The sequence below is a fragment of the Gouania willdenowi genome, chromosome 3 (genome assembly GCF_900634775.1).
Source record: "Gouania willdenowi chromosome 3, fGouWil2.1, whole genome shotgun sequence".
NCBI classification, from domain to species: domain Eukaryota; kingdom Metazoa; phylum Chordata; class Actinopteri; order Blenniiformes; family Gobiesocidae; genus Gouania; species Gouania willdenowi.
Window position 1 is genome coordinate 2782591 of NC_041046.1, and position 25325 is coordinate 2807915.

Below are 25325 nucleotides of genomic sequence, written 5' to 3' on the forward strand. Positions count from 1 at the left end.
TACAATGACGGACTGGTGCAGACTCCGCATCACTGCAGACGCCGCACCAATCCGCCTGTCGATCTCTCGCTCCATCCTTCCCTCACTCGTGAACAAGATCCCGAGGTACTTGAACTCCTCCACCTCAGCAAGTGTATCTTTCAAAAAGCAGAGGGTATTTAGATTTAATTTTTTTTCAGGCAAATCAAACCATTTCATATTTCAATGAATGAAGGAAGAACAGATGTAGTTAGCCATTTATTGATTTTTTTTTTTTTAATGGAATGCTGAACAGCAGCACAATGTAGTGCATTTGGGTTCAAATGTCTTGTAGTGGAAAAGTTTAAAAAGTGGAAAAATAATTTTACATTGAACTAAAATTCAGTTAAAGGTCAACCTGTATTGTTTCTTCCTTTAATGACCATTGAAATTGTAGGCTTAATAACTCACTATAATACAACCATAGCAATGCAATGCACCAGAAATCACAACCATCCCACTGTGTGGTACACTGGGGAGCATTGCTGCCTCTCAGAGCAGGTATCAGGGGTTCAAGTCCCGCTGGTGACCCCTCAATGTCTCAGTCAAGCCCTGTTATAGTCTGGCATCCTGACAAAATAGGGAATTACACTGTCTTACCCTCTATGTCTAATAGGCTACAGCAACCTTACATAGAATAAGTATAGATATTGAAGATGAGACGCTGGCAAACAGCAGAACAAAGAACAATTGGGATGAAGCAACTCAAAAAATAAATGGAAATAGAAAAACACGTTAGGTTTCATGTGAAATTCAGTTTTTCAGATCAGTCTGTGATACTGGAGTTGCGAGACGTGAGCTCCAAGGCTGCCGCCATACACAGGGAGAGCCGAGTGCCATACAGCAAGAGATATAGACAGGTGAAGCAAACATTTCTGCGCGTGCTGCTTTATTCCTACTATCACATAATGATCTTTATCACATAGATAAACCGATAGTCGAGATGAATTGCAGAAGTTCACTGTGAAACGTGCACTGACAAACTGAAGGTGAAATCATGATGCTTCTGATGTGTTGTTAAGAGGCAGAAAACATATAGAGCTATGGTAAAAGAGTTCCTTGGTGAGCATGACAATAATAAATAATGCATTGGATTTTATATAGCGCTTTTCATAGACAATCAAAGTACTTTTATATTGATGTGCATTATTCCTTTCCTCTATACACGTTGTGGTAAGCTACTATTGTAGCCACAGCTTCCCTGGGGCAGACTGACAGAAGCCCCCCCCCCACACACACACACACCACCACCACCACCACACACTGGGTTCTTAAACAATAACACTGAAAAAGAAATTATTTATTAAACAAACTTCTTAATTTCACTTCTATGATCTGAAATGAAACACATAAGCTGTAAGAACTTATGCTAACTATGCTAGCCTTTGCCAGTAGCTGTGTTGTAAGATGTACAGTATCTTGAGGCTGTTTCCATTTGAATGAAATTATGGGGAAAGTTTATTTTCAAATACTTTGAGATTAGTTTTATGCACCTGGGTCCATCACATCAGTAGAAAAATATGGGCCGTTAAGGAAAGCAATGACAACCTGAAGTGGTGTGAAAAGATATATCATCCAGGTAGGACTAATTTTCATCTACTTTTTCTCATAACAATTTAAAGGTTAAAACACACAAGTGAACCAGTGAAATTTCAGAGTAAAAATGTACAAAAAGGAACACAAAGAAACACACATCTCTCTTTAACAACAAAGTCATCTTCGTAATTGCAGGACACTGAAAAACAACTACCATCATAGACCAAAATGTATGACCTACACATGAACAAAGATTAGGCAGATTGTAGGAGCAATACTTCATTCCACAAAAGGCAAGATTTAAACCAAGCCGAAATATACAATTACATTTTAGACAATCATTAAAATACAATTTTGATTTAATAAAAATATGAAATTTCTTTGACAATTTGCTGTTGGGGCTTCTAAACTTATACATCACGTGTCAGTGAAAAGGAACAAGAAAGATAATATACATATGTTGTGTAGAGAGCAAGTCCATTCCTTGGATTTTATAGAGCAGGTTCCAAATCAGAGGACTCGTTAACCTTCAGTTCCTCAGAGTTCATCATTGTTGGACATATGGCCGCATATCTTGTCCCGTGGAACTGGCGTAGGTGAATCTATACAAAACCAACCAACAATTAATTAATTGACAATGGCTACCAAACTAATAGTGGGTATGTCAACGCATTATTACGATAATTAACTTGTATATGGTGTCCGGGTCTTTGGGACCTGTATTCAATTTTCATCCAAAAAAAAAAAAAAGATATATTTCTATAAAGATCATATATCTGGATATATTTTCAATGACAACACATTGTCATTGAAAATAGTCAGTTTTAGGCTTCTGAGGGAGAATCTGCCACATTTTATCCATTTGTACTTGATTACCAATGTAAATGAAGCAAACTCAATGTGGCTTCATTTCTTAAAAAGGAACTTTAGTCCCACGACAGTAAATATCTTTTAAATAATACATTTAGAAGCTTTAAGGCTAAACCTGTAAAAATAGTGGAAGGTTCCTTAAGTGTTTTTGTTTTTTACAGACGTGGGGACAGCATTGAAACTCGAGTCACACTTAGCTTAACCTGAAGGCAATAGGTGTACACAAACAAGACAAAGATAGTCACCATTCATTTTTTAAGGAGTTTTTAGGCTTTTATCCTTTCAAACCTATCCATTTGTTCCTTGTGACTAGAACTGCCATTTTTCATTCTGGATGAATTTACATGTGTCAACATGCAAGCAAAATTTCTGATCAATTGGTCACAACTAGAACTGTAAAAACAATTATAACAAAAATGATATAAAATTATGCTTACCTGAACATAGAGGTTGACCTCAGCACTTCTGCACAGGTATGGAAAGTTTCCACCAGTTTTTAGGTGAGCTCTTCTGGCATTAGGATATAGTTTGTACATCTCCTCCTTGGCCTCCAATGATAAGGCACTTTGATCAAAGACCTGAACATAAAACTAATGTGTTACTTCGAAAAAACAATATTCTGGTCCATTTTCTCACAATCATGAACTGAATACTTACATCAATGATGGTCACAGCAACTTCTTTTATTTTGTGGGGTTCCACGTAAGAATTTTGACAGTTGAGTGTAAGCCGTGATGCTAACTCACTTTGGTTTAGACTCTCCAACTAAAAAACAAAGAAAATCTTATTACCGTGGGCTCAACAAAGAGATGGTATTAAAAAAATACAACAGCTCATGCTACAGTGAATGTATAAATTAATTTATTGAATGTGAGAAGGCCCACAAGCAAAGTTTGACTTCCATTTATATATTATGCAGATAATGTCTTTTTCTTTTTCAAAAAATAATTAGTAAGAAGCCAAAATTAAAAGATTTGAAGATAATCAAGTAGTAAAATATCAAATATAGATTTTGTATGAATGTAGTGTGTGAGTGAGTGTTGGTGGTGGTCGGAGGGGGTGATGGCGCCCTATGTCAGCCTCGCTTCCGTCAGTCTGCCCCAGGGCAGTTGTGGCTACAATAGTAGTTTATCACCACTAAGTTTAGAGTGAAAGAATAATGCCTTAATTCTGTAAAGCGACTGAGTGTCTATGATAAAGCGCTATATAAAATGTATGCATTATTATTATTGTTCCGTCTCCAGCTGGTGTTGTGTAGCATAGGCTGAGAAGGAAGTCAGATGCCTTTGGTCACATTATGCTGGAAAACCTTGAGTTTGCTGTGGATGTTATTTTGACATGTGATACAACCAGTTGAAATCCATCCATCCATCCATCTTCATACCCGCTTATTCCCGTTTATCAGGGTCGCGGGGCCAGTTGAAATGAAGACACCAATTTTCTTACTTTTTGTGGGTAACAGACAAAAATTCTTTCAAGATTGTTCCCTAGTTTTAACAATTCTTCTTGGCAATACATGTTGATATCCATTTCTTTTTAAATTGTGCTAGATTTGTTAGGATTTCATTTGTGGGGTGAGCAGCAGAGTCAAGCATGTGGGTTTCATCCATGAAAATGTTGTGAAATATTCCATGTCAATGCTAAAAAGCTTTTTTCTGCAACAGTGGGTAGTAGTGATCCACCAAAAATTCGGCCACCAAAAATTTTTCAAGTCCCAATGCGGACCAAAATGCGGAAGTTGTTCTGGTAGCTGGAGAGGTGCCAGGGCACTTCTCGAGCACTGTCGAGGTGCCCTTGAGCAAGGCACCTAACCCCAACACTGCTCTGGTGCGCTCCCTTCATTGTAAAAGCAGCCCCACTCTGACATCTCTCCATTAATGCATGTCCACAGAATTAATTCAAATTCAAATTCAAAATTCAAATTACTGGAACAACCAGGCCAAAACAGGATATTGTGATAATGCAAGCAAACACCGCAGCCAGCAGGTGCTTGTCTGGATACAAGACAAGCACGTGCAGACACCACGTGTCTGCAGTTTGGACGTATTTAGGTTTATCTTAGCGCTAATGCTAAACAGAAGATGAGATGGACCACGAAATGAAAACAATGTGTTTTAGAGACGAACATGAATTAACTGTAGTTACCCTGTTTGCAGCACTTCAGCAGAAATGGGTGTAGCTTCACAGACACAAAAGTTAAGCGGGAACTGCTCGGCTGTGTATTTTGGAGTGCGTGAAGAGTTATTGGTCAATTAAATGATTACTTAACGTGGAAGCTATAGTGCCCTACATACCTGAAAAGCATCTGCGTGTTTTCTAGGGCTGCCAACTTTGGTCGTTTAGTCGACTAATTGGTCGACCAAGATTTTCATTGGTCGATCAACAACGGTGTGAGTGTGTGCTGCGCTGCAAAAAAAAAAAAAAGAACGTGTTGCGCTTCAGCTGTCACTGAGGAAAAAATAGGTTTTAATTGTCGGTTTCAGGTCGGGCACGGATATAAATATCTAATGTCTGTCAGACCTGTATGTTTCACTGTTGCTTTGTCGGGTTCTGGTCAAAGCTTGAATAAGGTTCATATCATAAATGGTCTGTGTTTAAAAGCAAATCAGCTCCACAAAAAGCCAAAACAAAATATTTGTCTCTCTTTTTCTTTCTCCTCGTCCTCTCTGCACCTGCTCATTTTTTTTTTTTTTTTTTATTGATCGACTAATCGCTACGTGTGCCATAGTCTTGGTCGACCAACAATTTCCTTGGTTGGTAATACAGTATCTAAAGATGACATCCATTTGTGGAAGGCAGATGTGTGGCATGGATCTAGCCTCCAGCGTGCAAGTAGCGAGAAACAGCCTATGACGATGGCGTTACATTTAATTTGTGTTTGTAAAGAACCTGTTTACACTTTAAGTTGGGGCATGTTTTATTTATTTTGATAAATACCAGAAATTATCGGCATAAATGTTTTAGTCTATATCGCACATCCCTAGTCTGGGATAGGAATGTGTGTATTTTATCGTTTATGATTTATCGTCAAAAACATTCTCACCGGTAAGAATTTGTCATCCCTCGATATAAACGATAAATTCCCATGTCTGAAATTAGCCAAGAATGCCCCAAAACAACCATGTTCCACGGGCCAAAACTGCCCCTGTTTGTTGTCAAAAACGTATTATTCTCTGGAGCGGAACGTTGTTCACGGAAGATCTGCACAGTGTGCACTGCAACCGCCTCCCGCACACACCGCCGTCTGTGAGTGTGTGAGGTGTTCGTCACGGCTATTAAAAGCTATTATGCTGGGATACAACACGGACCCCTACTTGGTTAAAACCAGATAACCATCCAACAAAGGGAACCAATCCAAGTTCCTCCGTCAGATCCACCCAAAGTCCCACAACCACGGGGACAGAGATGAACCCGTAATAACGATTATGAACTGGAAACTCAACTAAAGCTAACTATGCTAAGCTAACACACCGACACACTGACTGAGCTAAGTGCTAACGCTAACCACTCCATATAAGGAAAAATAGACCAAGTAAAAAGAACACGTCTTACTGTCATAAAGCCACAGAGAGCCACCGATTTCTTTATGGTCAGATTTAATAGTTGTGTGGAAGAATAAAAGCTAAACATGTCGCACTTTGTGTGAAATAAATATTAACATAATAACTAATGTCATTATTCATTCATTCCAATTTGTGAAACGCAATATTTTTTAACTATATTTCATCAGCAGTAAAAACACTATTGAAGTTATTTGTGCTTTTAATATTTCAAGTGAGGAAATAAATGAATAACATACAAAAACACTAATAGTGATCCACATGCGCAAATATATTCCATAAAATAACAGCTCATGAGCTGTTTGAGTCAGCGGTTATTGTAGCCTTTTTAAATGTGTCTAGTGTTGATGTATTCACATTTATTTGTGTTTCTAAGGAACCTGTTTACACTAAGTTGGGAATTTTTTCTATTAGGGGGGCAAGCCCACGGGGCCAGGAAACCGCGTATGTAAGCATACGCAATTCCTAGGACCAGCGGTGCAGGTGGCGCTATAACAAAGGTCAATGCGTCTTGGCCAATAACTCCCACACCGTTTGTTGCATATTTAAAACCTTCACATCCACAGATTCGTTGAATAGCAATGAATCACCTGGTCTAGGCCACGCCCATCTCCGCCTCAACTTTTCTCGGAGCAAAATCGCAAAAACTGGAAAACCTACTTTTTCAAACTCCTCCTTGGGGTTTTGTCCAACCAGCGTGAAACTTGGCACGTAGAGTCTTCAGTTGGACATAATCTCCAGGTAACCCTATGAGTTTGTTCGGGTAAATTATGTGCAAATTATTAGCAAGTAAAATTTTCTAGCAAGCTATGAAAATGCAAACTGGCGCATATCTCGGTCAAATTAAATGCTAACAATACCAAATCTGAGATCCTTAGTTGGCATGTGACTGTGAGGGTATGCGCCAAAATTGAATGATGGAGACCACTAGGGGACGCAACAAATAACCAATATTTATATCTCTTAAATGGCAAGACCAATTTTTACCAAATTTGGAGGGTATGATGTTGGGTCCCTCCTGAGGCGATATCTCAAAGTAATTCACGATTGGTCAAAGTGGGCGTAGCTAATGACATCATAACATAAATAAACAAACATTTATTTCTGCTGAATTATTATGTTGAGGGCAGTGAAATTTACAGGGTAGATATAGAAGACCACACAGACCACCCATACCAAAATTGCGCCACTAGGTGGCGCTATAATTGCAAAAACATTTTGGCCTTTAACTTTCACAATTTGAATCACATCTTCATAAAATATCATATTAACATGTTCCCTACATAGAGACGCATTTTCTGACATAGGTCACGCCCATTCCCACAGCACACTGCTCTTTGTAAGTCACTCCATATCAAAAACCTACTTTTTCAAATAACTCCTTGGGGTTTTGTCCAATCGGCATGAAACTTGGCACGTAGAGTCTTCATTTGGACCTGATCTACAGTTTAGCAAAAAAAATTGTTCGGGCAAAATATGCGCTAAATATTAACGAGTAAAGTTTTCTAGCGAGCTATAAAAACACAAACTGTTGCATATCTTGGTCAAAATAATTGCTAACGCCACCAATTCTTAGATCCTTGGTTGCCATGAGACAGTGGGGGTATGAGCCATATTTAAAAAAAATTAGGCCTCTAGGGGGCACTGCAATTATGAGAAATTTATATCTCCTAAATGGCACAACCGATTTTCACCAAATTTGGTGGGTATGACCTTGGTTCGCTCCTGGGACCGTATCTCAAAGTTATTGGGCTATTGGTCAAAGTGGGGTGGCTTATTACTACATAACATATGAATAAACAAACCCTTATTTGAGCTTAAGTAATACGTTGAGGGCTGTGAAATTTACTGGGTAACTATAGAAGAGCACAGAGATCACCCATACCAGAGAATGCACCACTAGGTGGCGCTATAATGGGTGCAAATGCATTTTGGCCTGTAACTTTCAGACTTTAAATCACATCTTCCAAAACTTCATATCCACCTGTTCACAGCAAACGGCACGTTGGCCTGTGTCCTGACGCTCGCCACGAGCCCGTCATCCTTCATGACGTACTTCCAAGGGCTACGCGAAACCCGGGGGCCGAGTCGCGCGGGAAGGCTTGCCCCCCTTTCATAACTGCTTGAAGTTCTAGTTAGGGGGCCAAGCCCGCGGGGCCAGGGAACCGCGTATGTAAGCATACGCGGCTCCTAGGACCAGCGGTGCTAGGAACCCTATTGTAATCATTCCGATTATTATTAGGGGGCCAAGCCCGCGGGGCTAGGGAACCGCGTATGTAAGCATACGCAGTTCCTAGGACCAGCGGTGCTAGGAACCCTATTGTAATCGCAAAGATTTTTATTATTATTATTATTATATACTATATATTATATTTATTATGTTTCCCCCGGTAAAAGTGGTGCTGCAGGCTAAACCGTGCATGGTAGGGCGGTGCCCTTTGGGGGTTGGGTCCAGACCACCATGTGTTCCTTGGACGCAAAAATTCACATATGTTCGCCAGCAGGTGGCGCTATAACAAAGGTCAACGCGTTTTGGCCAATATCTCCCACACCGTTCGTTTCAAATTTAAAAACTTCATATCCACAGATTCCTTGAATAGGACTGAATCACCTGGGCTAGGCCACGCCCATTTCCGCCTGAACTTTTCTCGGAGCAAAATCGCAAAAACTGGAAAACCTACTTTTTCGAACTCCTCCTTGGGGTTTTGTCCAATCAGCGTGAAACTTGGCACGTAGAGTCTTCAGTGGGACGTAATCTCCAGTTAACCCTATGAGTTTGTTCGGGTAAATTATGCGCAAATTATTAGCGAGTAAAGTTTTCTAGCTAGCTATAAAAATGCAAACTGGCGCATATCTCGGTCAAAATAAATGCTAACAACACCAAATCTGAGATCCTTAGTTGGCATGTGACTGTGAGTGTATGCGCCAAATTTGAATGATGTAGGCCACTAGGGGGCGCTACAAATAACGAATATTTATATCTCTTAATTCGCACGACCAATTGTTACCAAATTTGGAGGGTCTGATCTTGGGTCCCTCCTGAGGTGATATCTCAAAGATCTTTGCGATTGGTCAAAGTGGGCGTAGCTTATTACATCATAACATATAAATAAACAAACATTTATTTCTGTTGAATTATTATGTTGAGGGCAGTGAAATTTACAGGGTAGATATAGAAGACCACACAGACCACCCATCCAAAAATTGCGCCACTAGGTGGCGCTATAATTGCAAAAACATTTTGGCCTTTAACTTTCACAATTTGATTCACATCTTCATAAAATTCATATTAACATGTTCCCTACATAGAGACGCATTTTCTGACAAGGGTCACGCCCACTCTCACAGCACACTGCTCTTTTTTTAATCACTCCATATCAAAAACCTACTTTTTCAAATTACTCCTTGGGGTTTTGTCCAATCGGCATGAAACTTGGCACGTAGAGTCTTCAGTTGGACCTGATCTACAGTTGACAAAATAATTTTGTTGGTTCAAAAAATGCGCAAATAATTACTGAGTAAATCTTTCTAGCTTGCTATAAAAATGCATAACTGTTGCATATCTCGGTAAAAATAATTGCTAACACCTCCAAATCTGAGATCCTTGGTTGGCATGTGACTGTGGGGGTATGAGCCAAATTTTTTTTTTTTTTTTTTTTTTTTTCTACCTTGTTTGCACATGCTGTTGAAGGTTAACACTACAAGAAGTGCAATCTTTTAACAGCAATGCATATTTTATTATTGCAATTGAATAAATGAATTTATTTCATTGCATAATTGTGACCATCACCAGCCCTCCCTAGGGAAGGGTAAATACTTTATTAAAGGGAGGATGTAAAAAAGAGAGAGGGCAGTGTTACACCAGGGTGAGGGGGGTGGGGGGGGGGGAGTTAACAGGGAGGAGGGATACAAGATAGGAAAACGAATGGGTGGGGAATAATCAATAAGTTTCAAGTGATGTGATGTGAAATTGTGGTTGTGTATATTGTGCTTATTGTTGTGTTATCAAGCCAGTCTGGTGACCAGTGTGCGGCTTAGGAATAATGGTGGTGGCTGTGAGCAGAGGAGGAAGTGAGTGGAAGTTACATAAAACAGGTATTTGGGAACAACGTGTCTATGGTTGAGCCCAGTATGAGTGTTATCCCACAGCCCGAGGCCAGTGCGTCCATGACAAATGTGATTCCAAGAGCCGCTACTGCAAAACCCATAAGCCGCCCCCGGGCCCGAAGAAGCAGTCGGGCCAGCAGAAAGAGCGAGAGATCTAGGGGCCCCCGGCGACCACCCCACGGCCAAGCAGCCCCCCGAACGCCCCCAAGGTCCCAAGCCGAGAGGCTGCCATTGCCCCCCCCATACACACCCGAAAAGCCCCCAAGGAGCCAAGGACCCAGCGCACCACGCCACCGACTCCAACCCCCAGGCCCCCCACCCCCCCACCACCACCCACACCCCCGCGCCCAGCCCCCCGAGGGGAAGGCCCAGAGAGCCCCCCGCCCGAGACCCCAGCGGAGGAGCCAAGGCCCACGCCCAGCAGACGACCAGAGCCACGCCGAACGGGCAGCCGGCGGGCCCCCGCCGGTGAGCCCAGAGCCAGCAAGGACCCGACCCCAGGCCAGGAGGACCCGGAATGGATGCAGCACCAGGAGCAGCCCGCCCAGGGCGAACGACCACACCCCAAGCCGCATAAGGCACCAGGGGGCCGCTGGGAGTCCCCCCGCCGGTCCCCAGGCACCAAAACCTAGCCCCCCCGGGCGCCCCAGATGCTGATGCCGCCCGCGCCACGAGCTTCAGTTCTTTAAAGCCAGGGCCCCCTCCAGAGGCCAAGCCAGACCGCCCCGCCGGGATGTGGCCCCCTAATCTAACCCCGACACTCTGCCTCACGGGGGACTGCCCAAGCAGGGGCCGCACCAGAAGGTATGCAAGGGCGCGGCACGCGCCACCCGCCCCAGAAGACCCCCGCCAGGACCGGCCCGGCCAGCCGGCCAAGCACCCCGGGCCCCAGGAGCACCTCCAGGGACCAGGACCCCCCAAGGGCAAGCCCCCGGGCCAAGCCCCCCGGGACGCGCCCCCCACCCCAGCCCAGGTCCCGGCCACAGCCCAGCAGGACCGCACAGCCCCAGACAGCACAAGGCCAGCAGCCCAGGGCCCGCCGCCCCCCGGACAGCGCAAGCCACGGGGCAGCGCCCCCCGCCGGCCCGCGAGCAACCGGCGACCCCCACCGCGGGGACGGAGGCACCCCAACGGCACACATCCAGCGCGGGACAGCAGCCCCCAGCCAAAGATGCCCCGGACCCACCCACCAGTCCGCAGATGGCAGGACATACCCACCAGGCGGCCGAAAGCAACCTCAACCATCGGAACAGCTAACGCCGCCCCCCCAGTAAACAGCATCATCCCGAGGCGCCAAACAACCCTGCCCCAACCCCGGTGAGGACACCAGCACCCCCCCAGCACACCCACCCCCCAAACCGGCGAGGCAGGCCGCCCCGGGCCCGCACACCGCGGGGCCCGCCCCCAAGGCCACCAGGAGACAAAGCAAGCACCAAGCCACACCCAGGGGGAGAGGCACCCCCGCGCCCCACCCGGCCGACACAGCCCGGAAAGACCCCGCAAGGAGAGACCCCGGCAAAGCCCCCCCGAGACCCACCGCCACGCCCGACCGCACCATCTTGATGTGCTTTTACTCTATGCAGTGGCCCAGCCACCAACAGAGGGGCCAGGCCCCCACCGGAGAGGCCCAAATATGTGTACCAACCCACCACCCTGTTATGGTGCCTCTCCATTCCCCAATGGAGAGGCACTTCCCGATCCCCTGTGTGAATGTGTGTGTTTGGTGAATGTATGGGGTGTAATTAAAAGAAGGGGGATGGAGGGGAGCGGTGCTCCCCCTCCAGCCTCTGTGGATTTATGTGTATGTGGTGTAATAGGCCGGAGGGTGTAAATGATGATACACCCTCCGGGGGGTGACATGTTGAGATGCAATTAAAATTGGAGGGATTAGTAGGGCAACTAGAGGTGGGAGGGCCGCCCCCACGCCACTACATAGTAACACAGGTGGCGGCCCCCTCCACCCCCAGCCCCACCATCCAGCCCCCCAAGGGTTGGGTATTGGTGTGTGGTGCATTTTGTGAGTGAGCCAGACCAGCTGGGAGTGGGGTGAAGTGAACATGTAGGAGGCCTGTCCAGTGTGAGCCGGGCCCGTCCGCGTGGCGGGCCACGCGAGAGGGTAGATGGCGCAGACGGGCAAGTGGCACTGCGGGCCCCTGAACAGCACAGCCGGAGACCCCCCCCCACGGCACCCCCCAGACCGCGCCGGCCCCGCGGAGCACGGCGACACCCCCCACCCCCGGGCACAGCCAGGCACCAACAACATCCCCCGGCGCCCCAGGGGGCGACCCCCGCCGCCCCGGAGCAACGCCACCCCGCCACCAAGGGGAGCGGCCGAGCAGGGGGGAGGCCCATGCCCGCACCAGGGCCAGCACAGGCCCACCCGGCGCCACGATACAACACTCTCCACCGGGAGGCGGCCCCGGCCCCCCCGACGAGAGAGGACGCCATCCCCCGCCAAGCAGGGCCATCCCGCCAGCCACGGACCGGCAAGCCAGAGTACCGAAGCACCCCCAGCCCGGAACCGCCCCCCCACACCAACGGCGCCAATAGAGCCCCCCCCCCCACGGAGGCAATCCCCGACGACCCACGCACCGGCACGAGACACCCCCCCCGACGCCAGCACACCCCGAACAACAGCGGGCCCAAGGCCACCAGCCCCGCCCCGCCCAAGGCTGCGCAGCGCCGCCACGAGCCGCGGCCGGTCCCCGGGCAGATGGCCGGAGAGCACCTCCCCGGACACGTAACCCAAGGATCCGCCCCCGGGGCACCCCCGCCCCGGAATGGCGCCCGGTGCACCCAGCCAGCAGACCAGCCAATCCCAACGCGGATCCACCGGGCCAGGAACCACGCGCCGCGCCCCCGCACACCCGCCCAATACGACCCCAGGGGAGGCCCCATAGCACCCCTCACCCCACCCCCTAGCCATAACGTCCACACCCCGGCCATTGCGGTCGTACAAAAAGCCCCCGAGGGGGCCCCGCCTGGCTCGTCGCGCAAGCGACATCCCTAGCAAAGGTGCGCCCCAGGGAGCCAAGCCAAGGACCCGCAAGGGCCGACGGAGCAACCCAGGAGGCAATCGCCGACCCCGGGGAGCAGCCACCCCCAAAGCCACCCCCACCCCGGATCCCCCCGGACCGGAGCCAAGGACCCCACCACCCCAGGCCCCCCAACGAGACCACCCCCCAGCCAACCCACCCGGCACGGCACCGCCCGTCCCCCAGGCGGGAGCCACAGCCCCCCCACCAGTGCCCCAGGCCAACGGGAGCCCCCCAAACCCAACCCCACAGGATGGCGGGCGCAAGAGCAAAGGAGGAGGAGGGGGGGAGGACGAGACAGGGGGACAGGGAGCAAGGGGAAGGAGCGGCAGGGGAGCACGCAGGGCCCCAGCCCCAGAGACCAACCAGATGCGCATGCAAGGGGCAACGGCGCCAAATCAAACAGCCCCGGGACCCCGTGAACACCCAGAAGGAATGCACACCCGTGCTGAGGCAACAAGGCACCCCGGCAACCCACCCCAGCCATCCTGACCAAGACCACCCCAGAGGCCCAAGGCGGCCCCGGCCTACAGTTGGGCTAGTGCGTTAGTAAAGAGTGGTGCTGGCAGTCGCTTGCAGGCTAGATCATCAGGCTTTTAAAAATTTAGATTTAATGCAATTAAAGGAGTCCAACGCTCCTCAAAGCACGTTATTTTTTTTTGTTTTCTGAGAGCAGACATCTTTTCCATGGAAATAAATTCTGTGAGGAGATTTTGCCATTGGTTTATGTTTAAGGATTTTTTGTCTTTCCAATTTAGTAATATTGTTTTTTTTGCTATGGCTAGTGCCGCAAGGATTGATTGTGATTGGTTTGCTGGAGGTTGAAGCATTGTCAGGTCTCCAATCAAACAAAGATTTGGAGATAAAGGAATTCTGTAGTCCAAAATGGAGGACAGTTTTTCAGTGATTAGAATCCAAAAGTGTTGAACTGGGGAGCAAAGCCATAAGGCATGTAAATAGGAATCCGCTGTATTCTGGGTGCACTGAGAGCAGATGTCTGTTGCTGAGAAGCCCATTTTATGCATTTTCTGTTGGGTAATGTGGGATCTGTGGAGGACCTTGTATTGAATTAGCTGAAGGTTTGTGTTTTTTGTCATCTTAAAAGTATTACAACAAATTTCTGCCCAGAAATCAGTGCTCGGGGTGATTGAGAGTTCGGCCTCCCACTTCGCGATTGGTAAGTAATTACAGTTAGTGTTCGAAAGCGCTCTGTATATTTTTGAGAGTTTTTTTGATTTTGTTGAGATTTTTTTCATATATATAGCCAGTTCTGGAGGTTGAGCCAAATTTGAATAAATTAAGCCTCTTGGGGGCGCTGCAAATATGAGATTTGTATATCTCCTCAATGGCAGTACCAAGTTTTACCAAATTTGGTGGGTATGATCTTGGGTCGCTCCTGGGACCGTATCTCCAAGTTAATCGCGATTGTTCAAAGGGGGCGTGGCTTATTACTACATAACATATCAATAAACAAACCTTTATTTCAGCTGAAGTACTGTAAGTGTTGAGGGCTGTGAAATTTACAGGGTAACTATATAAGAGCACACAGATCACCCATACCAAAAAGTGCACGACTAGGTGGCGCAATAATGGGTGCAAACGCATTTAGGCCTGTAACTTTCACACTTCAAATCACATCTTCCGAAACTTCACATCCACCTGTTCACAGCAAATGGCACATTGGCCTGTGTCCTGACGCTCGCCACGAGTCCGTCATCTTTCGTGACGTACTTCCACGGGCTCCGCGAAACCTGGGGGCCGAGCCGCGCGGGAGGGCTTGGCCCCCTTTTTATAACTGCTTGCAGTTCTAGTTTTATTTATAGTTTTTATTTATCGTGATTTTTATCGTCATCGTGATAAATACAAGAAATTATCGGGATAATTTTTTTTTTTTTTTGTCGATATTGCCCATCCCTAGTCTGGCAGCATTTCACCCTTAACACAATACAAAAAAGCTTAACTGCCCCAAGCCAAATTTAAAAGATTGTTGCCACATAGACCAGATAATTGTACAATTTATCATCAGATTAATCGTTTGTGTGTGTGTGTGTGTGTAATGGTCTGACAGACATGTCCAGTGTTCTGGTCATTTATGCAAATACGGAACAAACAGCATTTGTTCAAGGGTCAAATAAGGAACAACTCTGTATTTTATGGGACGGGTGGCAACTCTACTCAAGACTGAAAATGTTAAACAAGCTGCTTTTTCTGACTCAAAACCTGTAGGCTGAAGCCTAATGTTCTTAATTTCTCTTTAGAGGCTGTAATTGTTTTTCAAAGAGTTGCACTCTGTAAGTGTATTTATAGTTAGCCCATAGTAAATTAAAAAAAAAATGTGGGTAAATTATATAGTATGTATCATTATTCTTTTGCACTCTAAACTATTCATTTGTTGAAAAGTAGTTAAATAAAAATACAGATGTTTTTCCTAACATGATGAATAATCGTGATTAAAAATGTTATCCAAATAATCGTGCAGCCCTACCTGAACGTGGTATTTTCTGTCTTTCCACTCAGTTTAGTCGTTTTTATTTTTTTTATTCTAATATGTTATGCAACGCCTCCACTTACCACATATTTATGTTTATGAAAATTTACTTGGTACTCATTGTGGAAATAAGTTTTTCTTTGTATTGTTTCACTGTACATAGACTGTTCAAATCACTAATGATTAATCACATATATGCATTGGTTTGTGGGTGACACACTTTTGAAATCCTCAGAAAATTAGTTTATTGTTATTTTTAATTAGCCATAAATGACTGTGGGAATGTAAGAAAAAAAATCAGATCTCTGTTTTAATTTATAGTATAAAGATTACTCTTTCCCGGGATATAAAACTATTTTTTGTATATGTGGCATTTCATTTTTATTTTAGACCCCAACTTTGGGTTATTTCACCACTCCCGAATATTGAAAATCCATTGTAGCTTGCTGTGTCTTAGAATTATTTATTGTATATTAGTTTTTCACTAGTAACATGAAAAATATAAAAACCATTGCATCAGAATTTTTTTTTCTTTTAAAACAAAATTATTTATTAAGAAATTTCTCATGTTCTCCATTTTCTTTTTTTTATGTCATGGAGGTGATTTTCCCGACACCGCTCATAGCGCGTGCGCACACTTTGTATCGCAGAAAGAGAGAGACCACGGGGGAACAGCTGCAACTACACTTCTCACATATATATATATATATATGTAAACTGAAAACATAATAAAAAATAAACAAAACCTTGTATTGAAGTAAGGAATAAAGGTACTTACCCTGTCAACCATGAAGTCAATTGCATCTGCCATTTTTAGGTCCACAGGTCCTTTCGAGAAATTCCCCAAAACAATCTTCTTTAGTAAGAAAGCTGGCATCAACCAAAAGCTGTAGGGATTTAAATAAAATCAAGGTTGCAAATATAAAACTACTTAAACTCTCAACTGAATTAGACTGACAAAAAAAAAGAAAAAAGAAAATCACCTGTTTGCTGTCCATGCCTGGTTGAAGATGGAAGTGTCACTGAATGAATTGCACAGGATTAGCGAATGCACTCTGGGAGACTTGTGTGTACACTCTGCAAACTTCTGAGCTAAGAATCCCCCTAAAGATGCTCCAAAGAGATGGACCTGAAAGTGAGGAAATATTGACCAGTAACAAAGATGTTCACTGAAAAGTGAGAGGGGGCAGGCAGGCTTGCCAGATGACAAAACTTATTAAAGAGCCTATTTCACAGGAATGAGTAGAGCTCCTAGAGCTTCAGAGCTTGATAATTCTCTTGTAAAATCCTTTTAAAATATTAACCAAAACACTTGTCTCAAACATTAACTCATTTTCATCTACAAAAAACCCCAAAAGTTCTCAACCTTATCTCAATGAATGTTCAAAAGGGTTGTGGTTATTGTGCGTTAAGAAGTTACTAGTGCAGTGCCCGTAGGAAGTATGTATTGCTATAGAAAAGTGGGAGGGAGAGGTAGGACTAATGTTCCAATGTTTTAATGTTATAACTGATGACATTATCACTGTAGAGCTAGGACTGATGACATCATCACTGAAGATTGGAACATAGGGATGACATCACTGTTGAAAGCTAGTACTGATGACATCATCACTGAAGATTGGAACATAGGGATGACATCACTGTTGAAAGCTAGTACTGATGACATCATCACTGAAGATTGGAACATAGGGATGACATCACTGTTGAAAGCTAGTACTGATGACATCATCACCAGTCCATCGACTCATTCAGAGGACAAATTGAGTCAAAACTATTTGCTTCAAAACATCCTATTGAGTGTTTTTGCACATTTTCACCGGAAAAAAGAAAATGCCATCATAAAATAAAGTGCAACAAGTTTCTTATCACTGAAACTACTGTGTAGAAGTCTCAAAGTAACTATTACAACATAATGACGGCATTGTAACAACTGTAATTGAGAACATTAAGGAAAAAATCACCCTGAGTTACTGATAATGCACACAAAAAAAACCCTATTGTGTCAGTTTAAACACTGATCTGAACAGATATGAAAATAAAAAGCCTGTGCATACATAAATATTGCAGTCATTACACACTGCCATCATAAAATCAAGTGCCTCAAATAACCATTGCAAGACACCCCTACTCAGGAGGTGGGACCTCCAAACAACTACAACCTTGCACACCCTTGAACCAAATAGCAGTCTTGTTGAAAGTCTCAGCTCTGTCTGTCCCTGAACTGCAGAGATATTTCAGCCACAGACGCACAGATAGAGATTCCTTGCTTTATTGATAAGACTAGTACAGTGCCCGTCGGAAGTATGTATTCATGTGGGAGAATAAGGAGTATATTTGCGGGTGCAAAATATGGGTGCAATTTTCCTGGTTTAATTCTATGGGACATGCGCATGACTTCATCATCACTTTTATATTTTTTTGTTGGGTGTATTTTTCTGTAACATATGTTTTTTGGAGTCATGTGTATTTGTGTATCTTTTTGTTGTGTTTTTGTGCATAAATGTTTGCTGTTATTTTTATTTAACATTTTTTTTGTAATGTATGTTTTTTGGAGTTGTGTATTTTTGTATAATTATTGTTTTTGTTGCTATTGAAGTGTAATTCAGGAGTCATTTTTTGTATAAATATTCAGTTTTGTGTATTTTGAGCCATTTTCATAATGTAACGTATGTTTTTTTAAGTCTAGTACAGTGCCCGTCGGAAGTATGTATTCATATAGTGGGCGCTCTGGGCGCTTAAGTAGAGTTGTCAATTATGAGCATTACAACAACATACTCTGTAGCATTATAAAGGGCTACATTTGCAGGTGCACAGTAAAATAGAGTATGCAATTTTCCTGGTTTAATTCTATGAGACATGCGCATGATGAATGTGTTGTTTTTTTTACTCATTTTTATATTTTTTTCATTTTGTGTATTTTTTGTATTATTATTGTTTTTTGTAGTGTGATTCTGGAGTCATTTTGTGTATTTTTTCAGCGTAGTTTTTTGCATTTCTGTTGTCTTTTGTGTATGTTTTATATAAATCATTAGTTTTGTGTATTTTGAGTCATTTTCATATTTTTGTTGTTTGGTGTGTGTGTTTGGGGGGGAGGGGGGTGAAACCATTCTAAATTCATGCGTACCAGTCCATCCACGTGTACCTGCCTAACTTTCACTAAACTTATCTATTGTCAGTAGTTAGATGTAGTGGCAGGTGTGATGTGAGTGAAGCTGCAGTAATCATCAGGTGACCTTCACTATGTAGCAACATGTAAACACTTAGATCTGACTCAGAGTGTAACACAGCAGTCACTACCACCCTATGGACGGGTGTCGTGACACAGACTGTAACCTAGAAGCTCTGGCACACACCGGAAGTGAGCTGTGCTGTGAAATAGATATAGATGGTGCGCTAGCGCCCCCTCATACCCTGAGGTCAAAAGTTGAATACGTTTCATTTCGGGGCCGTCCAGAAGTGAAATAAAATTAAAATAAACATTTTGAAATGACCGAATTACTCCAAAATAACAGATACACACACTCGGGGTATTTGGAACCCGTCGAGCGAGTTTCAGGTCGAACTGGCACCAAGTCGGGAAGATATTTGCTCCCCACACACACACACACACACACACACACACACACACACACACACACACACACACACACACACACACACACACACACACACACACACACACACACACACACACACACACACACACACACACACACACACATCTCCCTTGAATTATAGTATAGATATCTGCCTCCCTAGTGTTGTACCAATGTTTCTTTTCATAAGCCTGAATTCAAAGATTTTGAATTGTAATTTGTGCTCATGTTAACATGTAAATCATGAAATTCCAGTTCCCCATTAAGCCGTTACATAAATCTATATGTAAAATAGAAAAACAGATGTGTACACAACCAAGTATCAAACAAACATCACTTATATCACAGCAGCAGATTGTGAATGTGAAAGTGTGAGTGCAAATGTATAAGGGTTAGATTATTCTCCCATGTGTGTAAGTCCAAAAAGCCACGTTTTTGGCTGCGCGCTATTCTCCCCCTGTACTTAAATCAGTCGCTGCGCGCCTTCATCCCAGTTACGCACTCTGGGTCGAGCTGCCCTGCCCCACTTGTGCGTCACTCAGCTGCTGCTGCGCGATTAATTCAAACTCTGACAGACGCAGACTTATGTCCACGTTGGTCACAGTGATTCAACAATTTTCATACTATGTCCAACATAAAGTCACAGTTTGATCCACTACAAAGTGAAACAAGCCGTGATATGTGGATGAGGATGGACCAGAAACTGTTCCCACACATATTTTAATGAGGCTCAGCTGAGATTGCTTTAAACAATTAATATTTAAAACTGCGTATTATGGAAACCAATAGTTCTGTTTCACTGCAAACATCCCTCTGTATTAAAGCAGGACACTCTGTGGCCGGGTTATTTCCTCATATCTCCAGCACATTTAACTCGGTCACGCATTACAGCGATGATGATGATGATGATGACGATCAAGGAGAGATTTTAAATGTGACTGTTTACAGAATGCGGCCAATCCTCAGTCACGCTGCAATAATCTGATCAATGATCTGATCAAATCAACCTGTGACATTGTTTATCAGAAGGCGTTTCAAATTAAAAGGGCGCTTAGTGATTCTCACGGATTGCAATGACATTTACAATCGCTCTGAAAACTCCATGTTCTGGGATTTATAAACAGCCTAAACAAATTACATCACCACCTCCTTTCCATCAGACCTCCTCCATCGACATACTACATTTTTTGGCTTCCTTACACGTGGTGGGCATGTCAACAGCCTAGACGGAAGAATATGAGCAGGAGAGAATGGGGAACTGCAGGTGAGCAAAAAAATGCTTCAGTTCAGATGGGAGAATAGACCCCTAAATCTGCAGGGTTCCAGAATTCAAGAAAGAAGCTGTTCCTTGTTTTGGTGGCCCTGCTCTTGATGTCTTGATACTCTGCAGTCATCTGCCTGAAGGGAGAGGGGTAAAGAGTGTGTATGCAGGGTTGGTGGGGTCCTTCATGATGTAGGAGGCAGTCTTCCTGCATCTGGAGGAGTTAATTTACATAGTGGTGGGTATGCTGCCTCTCACAGTCTTCTGTGCCACCTTTACCACTCTCTGCAGAGATCTATTCTCTGCCATAGAGCAGCTTCCATGCCGCACAGTGACGCACAGGACGCTACCCACCATTTACAAGGAGGTCAGGACTGATTCCATTAGAGCAGCACACCTCAGCAAGTAGCTGCTCAGCAAAAGTATGAACATGAAAAGCATGAGCATGTACAGCACTCAATACTTAGTTGGGGCTCATTTTGCCTGAATTACTGCATCAGTGCGGCATGGCATGGAGTCGATCAGTCTGTGGCACTGCTCAGGTGTTATGAGAGCACAGGTTTCTCTGATAGTGGCCTTCAGCTCTTCTGCATTGTTGGGTCTGGCGTCTCTTCTTCTTCACAATACCCCATAGATTTTCTATGGGGTTAAGGTCAGGCGAGTTTGCTGGCCAATCAAGAACAGGGATACCATGGTCCTTAAACCAGGTAATGGCAGCTTTGGCACTGTATGCAGGTGCCAAGTCCTTTTGGAAAATGAAATCTGCATCTCTATAAAATTGGTCAGCAGCAGGAAGCATGAAGTGCTCTAAAACTTCCTGGTAACTTCTCTACTCTAACCCAGAAGCCGAAATTTCAACCAACAGGTTCATGTCAACCCCATTTAAGCTCAAACAAGGAACAAGACAGGGTTGTCCCGTCTCCTCTCTAATTTGCTCTGGCTGTTGAGCCACTAGCTATGTTTATTTGTAAACATATAAATATATCAGGAATAAAAGTAGGCAATATAGAACATAGAATCGCCCTCTATGCTGACGATGTAATTTTATTTTGCTCAAATTTGAAAAACTTTACCCGCATAACTGGACTTTTTACACACCTTCAGTACATTTTTGGGATATAAAATAAATAACAATAAATCTATAATAATGTTTTTGGCAGAAAATGAAAGGCTTAAACCTCCGATTTCAACCCCATTTGTGGTATTAAAACAAGAACTAACTTATTTAGGTGTCAAAATCCCTCCCACTATTAACACAATTATTCAAGCAAATTATAACCCCCTTGTGGAGACAGTAATGCAGCTTATAAACAGGTGGGGCAAACTACCAATATCTTTAATTGGGCACATAAATATTTAAAAAATTACAGTTTCTGTACCTTTTCCAAGCAATACCTCTCTCCCCTCAACCCTCCCTTTTTCAAATGTTAAAAAAAAAACCTTCTCCAATTTTATTTGGAACAGCAAATGTCCAAGACTTAGGCTTTCCTTGTTGTATTTGCCTCATGATAGAGGTGGACTGCAATTACCAAATCTGATGTGGTACTTCTGGGCAGCTCAGATTAGAGCAGCTATGTTCAATTTTGTTAACAACGAACCCCTATCGTGGGATATTATGGAATCCCAGTCAATTACAATTCCTTTAAACCTTTACATGTACTCGGCAGATAGGAAAAAGCTGATCAAACAAACGAGGAACCCCTTCCTGAGGAACACATATTGGTATGGTACGGTGTTCTTGCTCATGTAGGGGAGGAAAAACCGCTATCTCATTTTACACCACTTTATGGTAACGCAAATTTTCGACCAGGCAGGGTAGATCCCGGATTTAAATTTTGGGCTGATGAGGGAGCAGCGAAAGTGTCTGACCTTTACAAGGATAACAAATTAATGTAATTTCAGGAACTTCAAACAATTTACAACATTCTTAAAAAGCATTTTTTCAAATATATTTAACTCAGGAGTTTTATAATGTCTAGGCAAAATAATGGCCTAGAGCTTCCATGTTTAACTACCCTAGAATATAGTTTTAAATAATCTTCAGTCCAAGGGACAGGTGTATTTATTGTATAACCTGTTCGTAAACAAGTGCAAAGAATCCTCAGAAAATGTTTCACAGGCTTGGAGAAGTGATTTACAGGCCAATTTCACAGTTCAGGAGTGGTTAGCAGCTTGCTCCCTAGTTCAAACTCAAACAGTTAATACACACTCCAAATTACTACAGTATAAACGGCTTACCAGACAGTACATCACTCCCACCAAGCTGCATTGCTTTAACCCGAGTGCCCCTGACACAAGTACTAAATGTGGTGTCCACAAGGGGTCTCTGTTTCATTATATGTGGGAGTGTCCATTGGTTGTGTGCTTCTGGAAAAAGGTATTGGATCTGTGCAGAAAAATTATTAGTAAAAAACTGCCTCTTAACCCTAAACTGTGCATTCTTAATATATATCCTGAAAAAGTTTTCACAAAAAATGTCAAGTATTTACTTAATGTATGTTTCCTTGAGGCAAAACAATGCATTGCTCGCTCATGGAAGGAACCAACAATTTGTGGTGTCTCTCAGTGGCTTAAAGGAATGACTCTCTTTCTGGCTCTTGAAAGGATAAGCTATTTTTCAAAAAAAAAAAAAAAAACTTGACAGTTAACAGAATCTGAACAATTTTCTACAACTTCCTGGAGAGTAATGATGTACAAAATGAGGTTTAGACTGATGAACAGATTTGATTGCTAGCAGGGCTGCTGCTGTTACTGTTAATTATATATATATATATATATATATATATATAAGCCAGACGCTTCTGACGCTGCCTCTTGTAGAGTAGCTTCACACAAGGAATGCAACAGCTAAAACCCATGTCTTGCATACGTCTGTGCGTGGTGGTTTCTGAAGCACTGACTCCAGCTGCAGTCCACTCTTTGTGAATCTCCCCCACATTTTTGAATGAGTTTTGTTTCACAATCCTCTCCAGGGCAGTTATCCCTATTGCTTGTACACTTTTTCCTACCACATCTGTTCCTTCACTGCGCCTCTCTATTAATGTGCTTGGACACAAAGCTCTGTGAACAGCCAGCCTCTTCAGCGATGACCTTTTGTGTCTTGCCCTCCTTGTGCAAGGTGTCAATGGTCGTCTTTTAGACAACTGTCAGGTCAGCAGTCGTCCCCATGATTGTGTAGCCTACAGAACTAAACTGAGAAACCATTTAAAGGCCTTTGCAGGTGTTTGAGTTAATTAGCTGTCTTCAATATTGAACCTCTCCACAATATTCAAATTTTCTGAGATACTCAATTTGGGGTTTTTATTAGTTGTCAGTCATAATCATCAACATTAAAACTTGAAATATGTCAATCTGTGTGAAATTAATGTATACATTATACAAGTTTCACTTTTTCAATGGAATTACTGAAATAAATCAACTTTTTTATGATATTCTAACTATGTGACCAGCACCTGTATGTGTACACACAAGTACTGGAGAACACATCCACTGGAACCTCTCCAATGTGCAGGGGGAGAGGAGGTGCATGTTCTGCTTAAAGTCCACCACCATCTCCTTGGTCTTCTGTTAATGCAAAGAGTGATCTCTTTGCACAAACCCTCCAGTAGTTCCATCTCCCATCATCCACTCAGCAGAGAAGGTCATCGGCTGCAATCTGCCCTCCCTCCAGGGCCTGTATGCCTCCAGGATTCTGAGGTGTGCAGGAAAGATTGTGGCTGACTCCTCCCACCCCGGTCATAAACTGTTTCAATCTCTCCCCTCTGGAAGGAGGTTTTGGTCCATCAGGACCAGAACCTCCAGAGACAAAAACAGCTTCTTTCCCTCTGCCACCATCCACATGAACACACCCCCAGTCACCCACTGAACCCCCCCCCCTTTCACCACCACCACCCGATCACCACCTCCATGATGACATTATCTGCTGCACTGTATATATATCCTTTATTCACTACCTATCCTTTGTTTATCCCCCATCCTTTATATTTATCATTATTATTATTATTATTGTTGCTGGTTTGTTTTTATGTTCTTTGTTTTGTGCACCAACTACCAAGACAAATTCCTTGTACTGTCCAAAAAACTGTACTTGGCCATTAAAACATTTCTGATTCTGACCATTGTTCCCTCCGCAAAGCAGGTAATGTTTCTGCCAGCGTTATTTTAGAATTGAAGATCTTTGCTCAAAACCAACTGGACCCAACGAGCCAGGTTTGAGTTAAGTCTTAATTTCTATATTTTACATGGGTCTGGGCACTGCACAGTAAATGAGCAGCCTGGTGATTTGTTAATCAATGTTAAAAAATGTCAAAGTTGTAAACAACTCGTTCTTGAGTTGTGGACATGCACAGATAGTGTCAGACTTAATCTGGTTTGGCCTTAATAACAAGGACTGTAAAGAGGTGGACAGAGGAGTCAAAGCAGGAGTTACAGGACTGCTTTGACTGCACTGATTGGAGTGTTTTTGAAGCTGCATCAGACAACCTCGATGAACTGACTGACACTGTGACATCTTACGTCAACTTCTGTGAGAACATGTGTGTGCAGACCAAGACTTTCTGCACATACAACAACAACAAACCCTGGTTCACACCTCAACTTAGGATGCTGCGTCAGGCTAAGGAGGAAGCCTACACGAGTGGGGACTGGGTCCTGTTTAAGCAGGCGAAGTACACACTAACCAAGGAGATCAGAGTAGCCAAGAGGTGCAACACTGAGAAGCTAAAACAAAGCTTCTCAAACAAAGTCCCTTCAGAAGTGTGGAAAGGCCTGCGTGAGGTTACTAACTACAGGAAACCCTCCCCCCACCCTGCAGGTAACAATAGACTGGCTGAAGACCTGAATAGCTTTTACTGC

The 25325-nt window shown here is 43.8% G+C and overlaps 1 protein-coding gene across 2 annotated transcripts in view; it reads right to left on the reverse strand.

Annotated features, from left to right (window-relative positions):
• Positions 1 to 1297: 1297 nt before the first annotated feature.
• spg21 (SPG21 abhydrolase domain containing, maspardin) overlaps positions 1298 to 25325 on the reverse strand; it is a 67933-nt gene continuing 43905 nt past the window's right edge. For both annotated transcript variants that reach the window (XM_028435913.1, XM_028435903.1), the window contains 5 exons: positions 16598 to 16743; positions 16393 to 16501; positions 3082 to 3189; positions 2862 to 3002; positions 1298 to 2156 (listed from right to left, as the gene is read on the reverse strand). In XM_028435913.1, the coding sequence (XP_028291714.1) occupies positions 2046 to 2156; positions 2862 to 3002; positions 3082 to 3189; positions 16393 to 16501; positions 16598 to 16743 (615 nt within the window). In that variant the 3' untranslated portion in view covers positions 1298 to 2045. The remainder of the gene's footprint in view (positions 2157 to 2861; positions 3003 to 3081; positions 3190 to 16392; positions 16502 to 16597; positions 16744 to 25325) is intronic.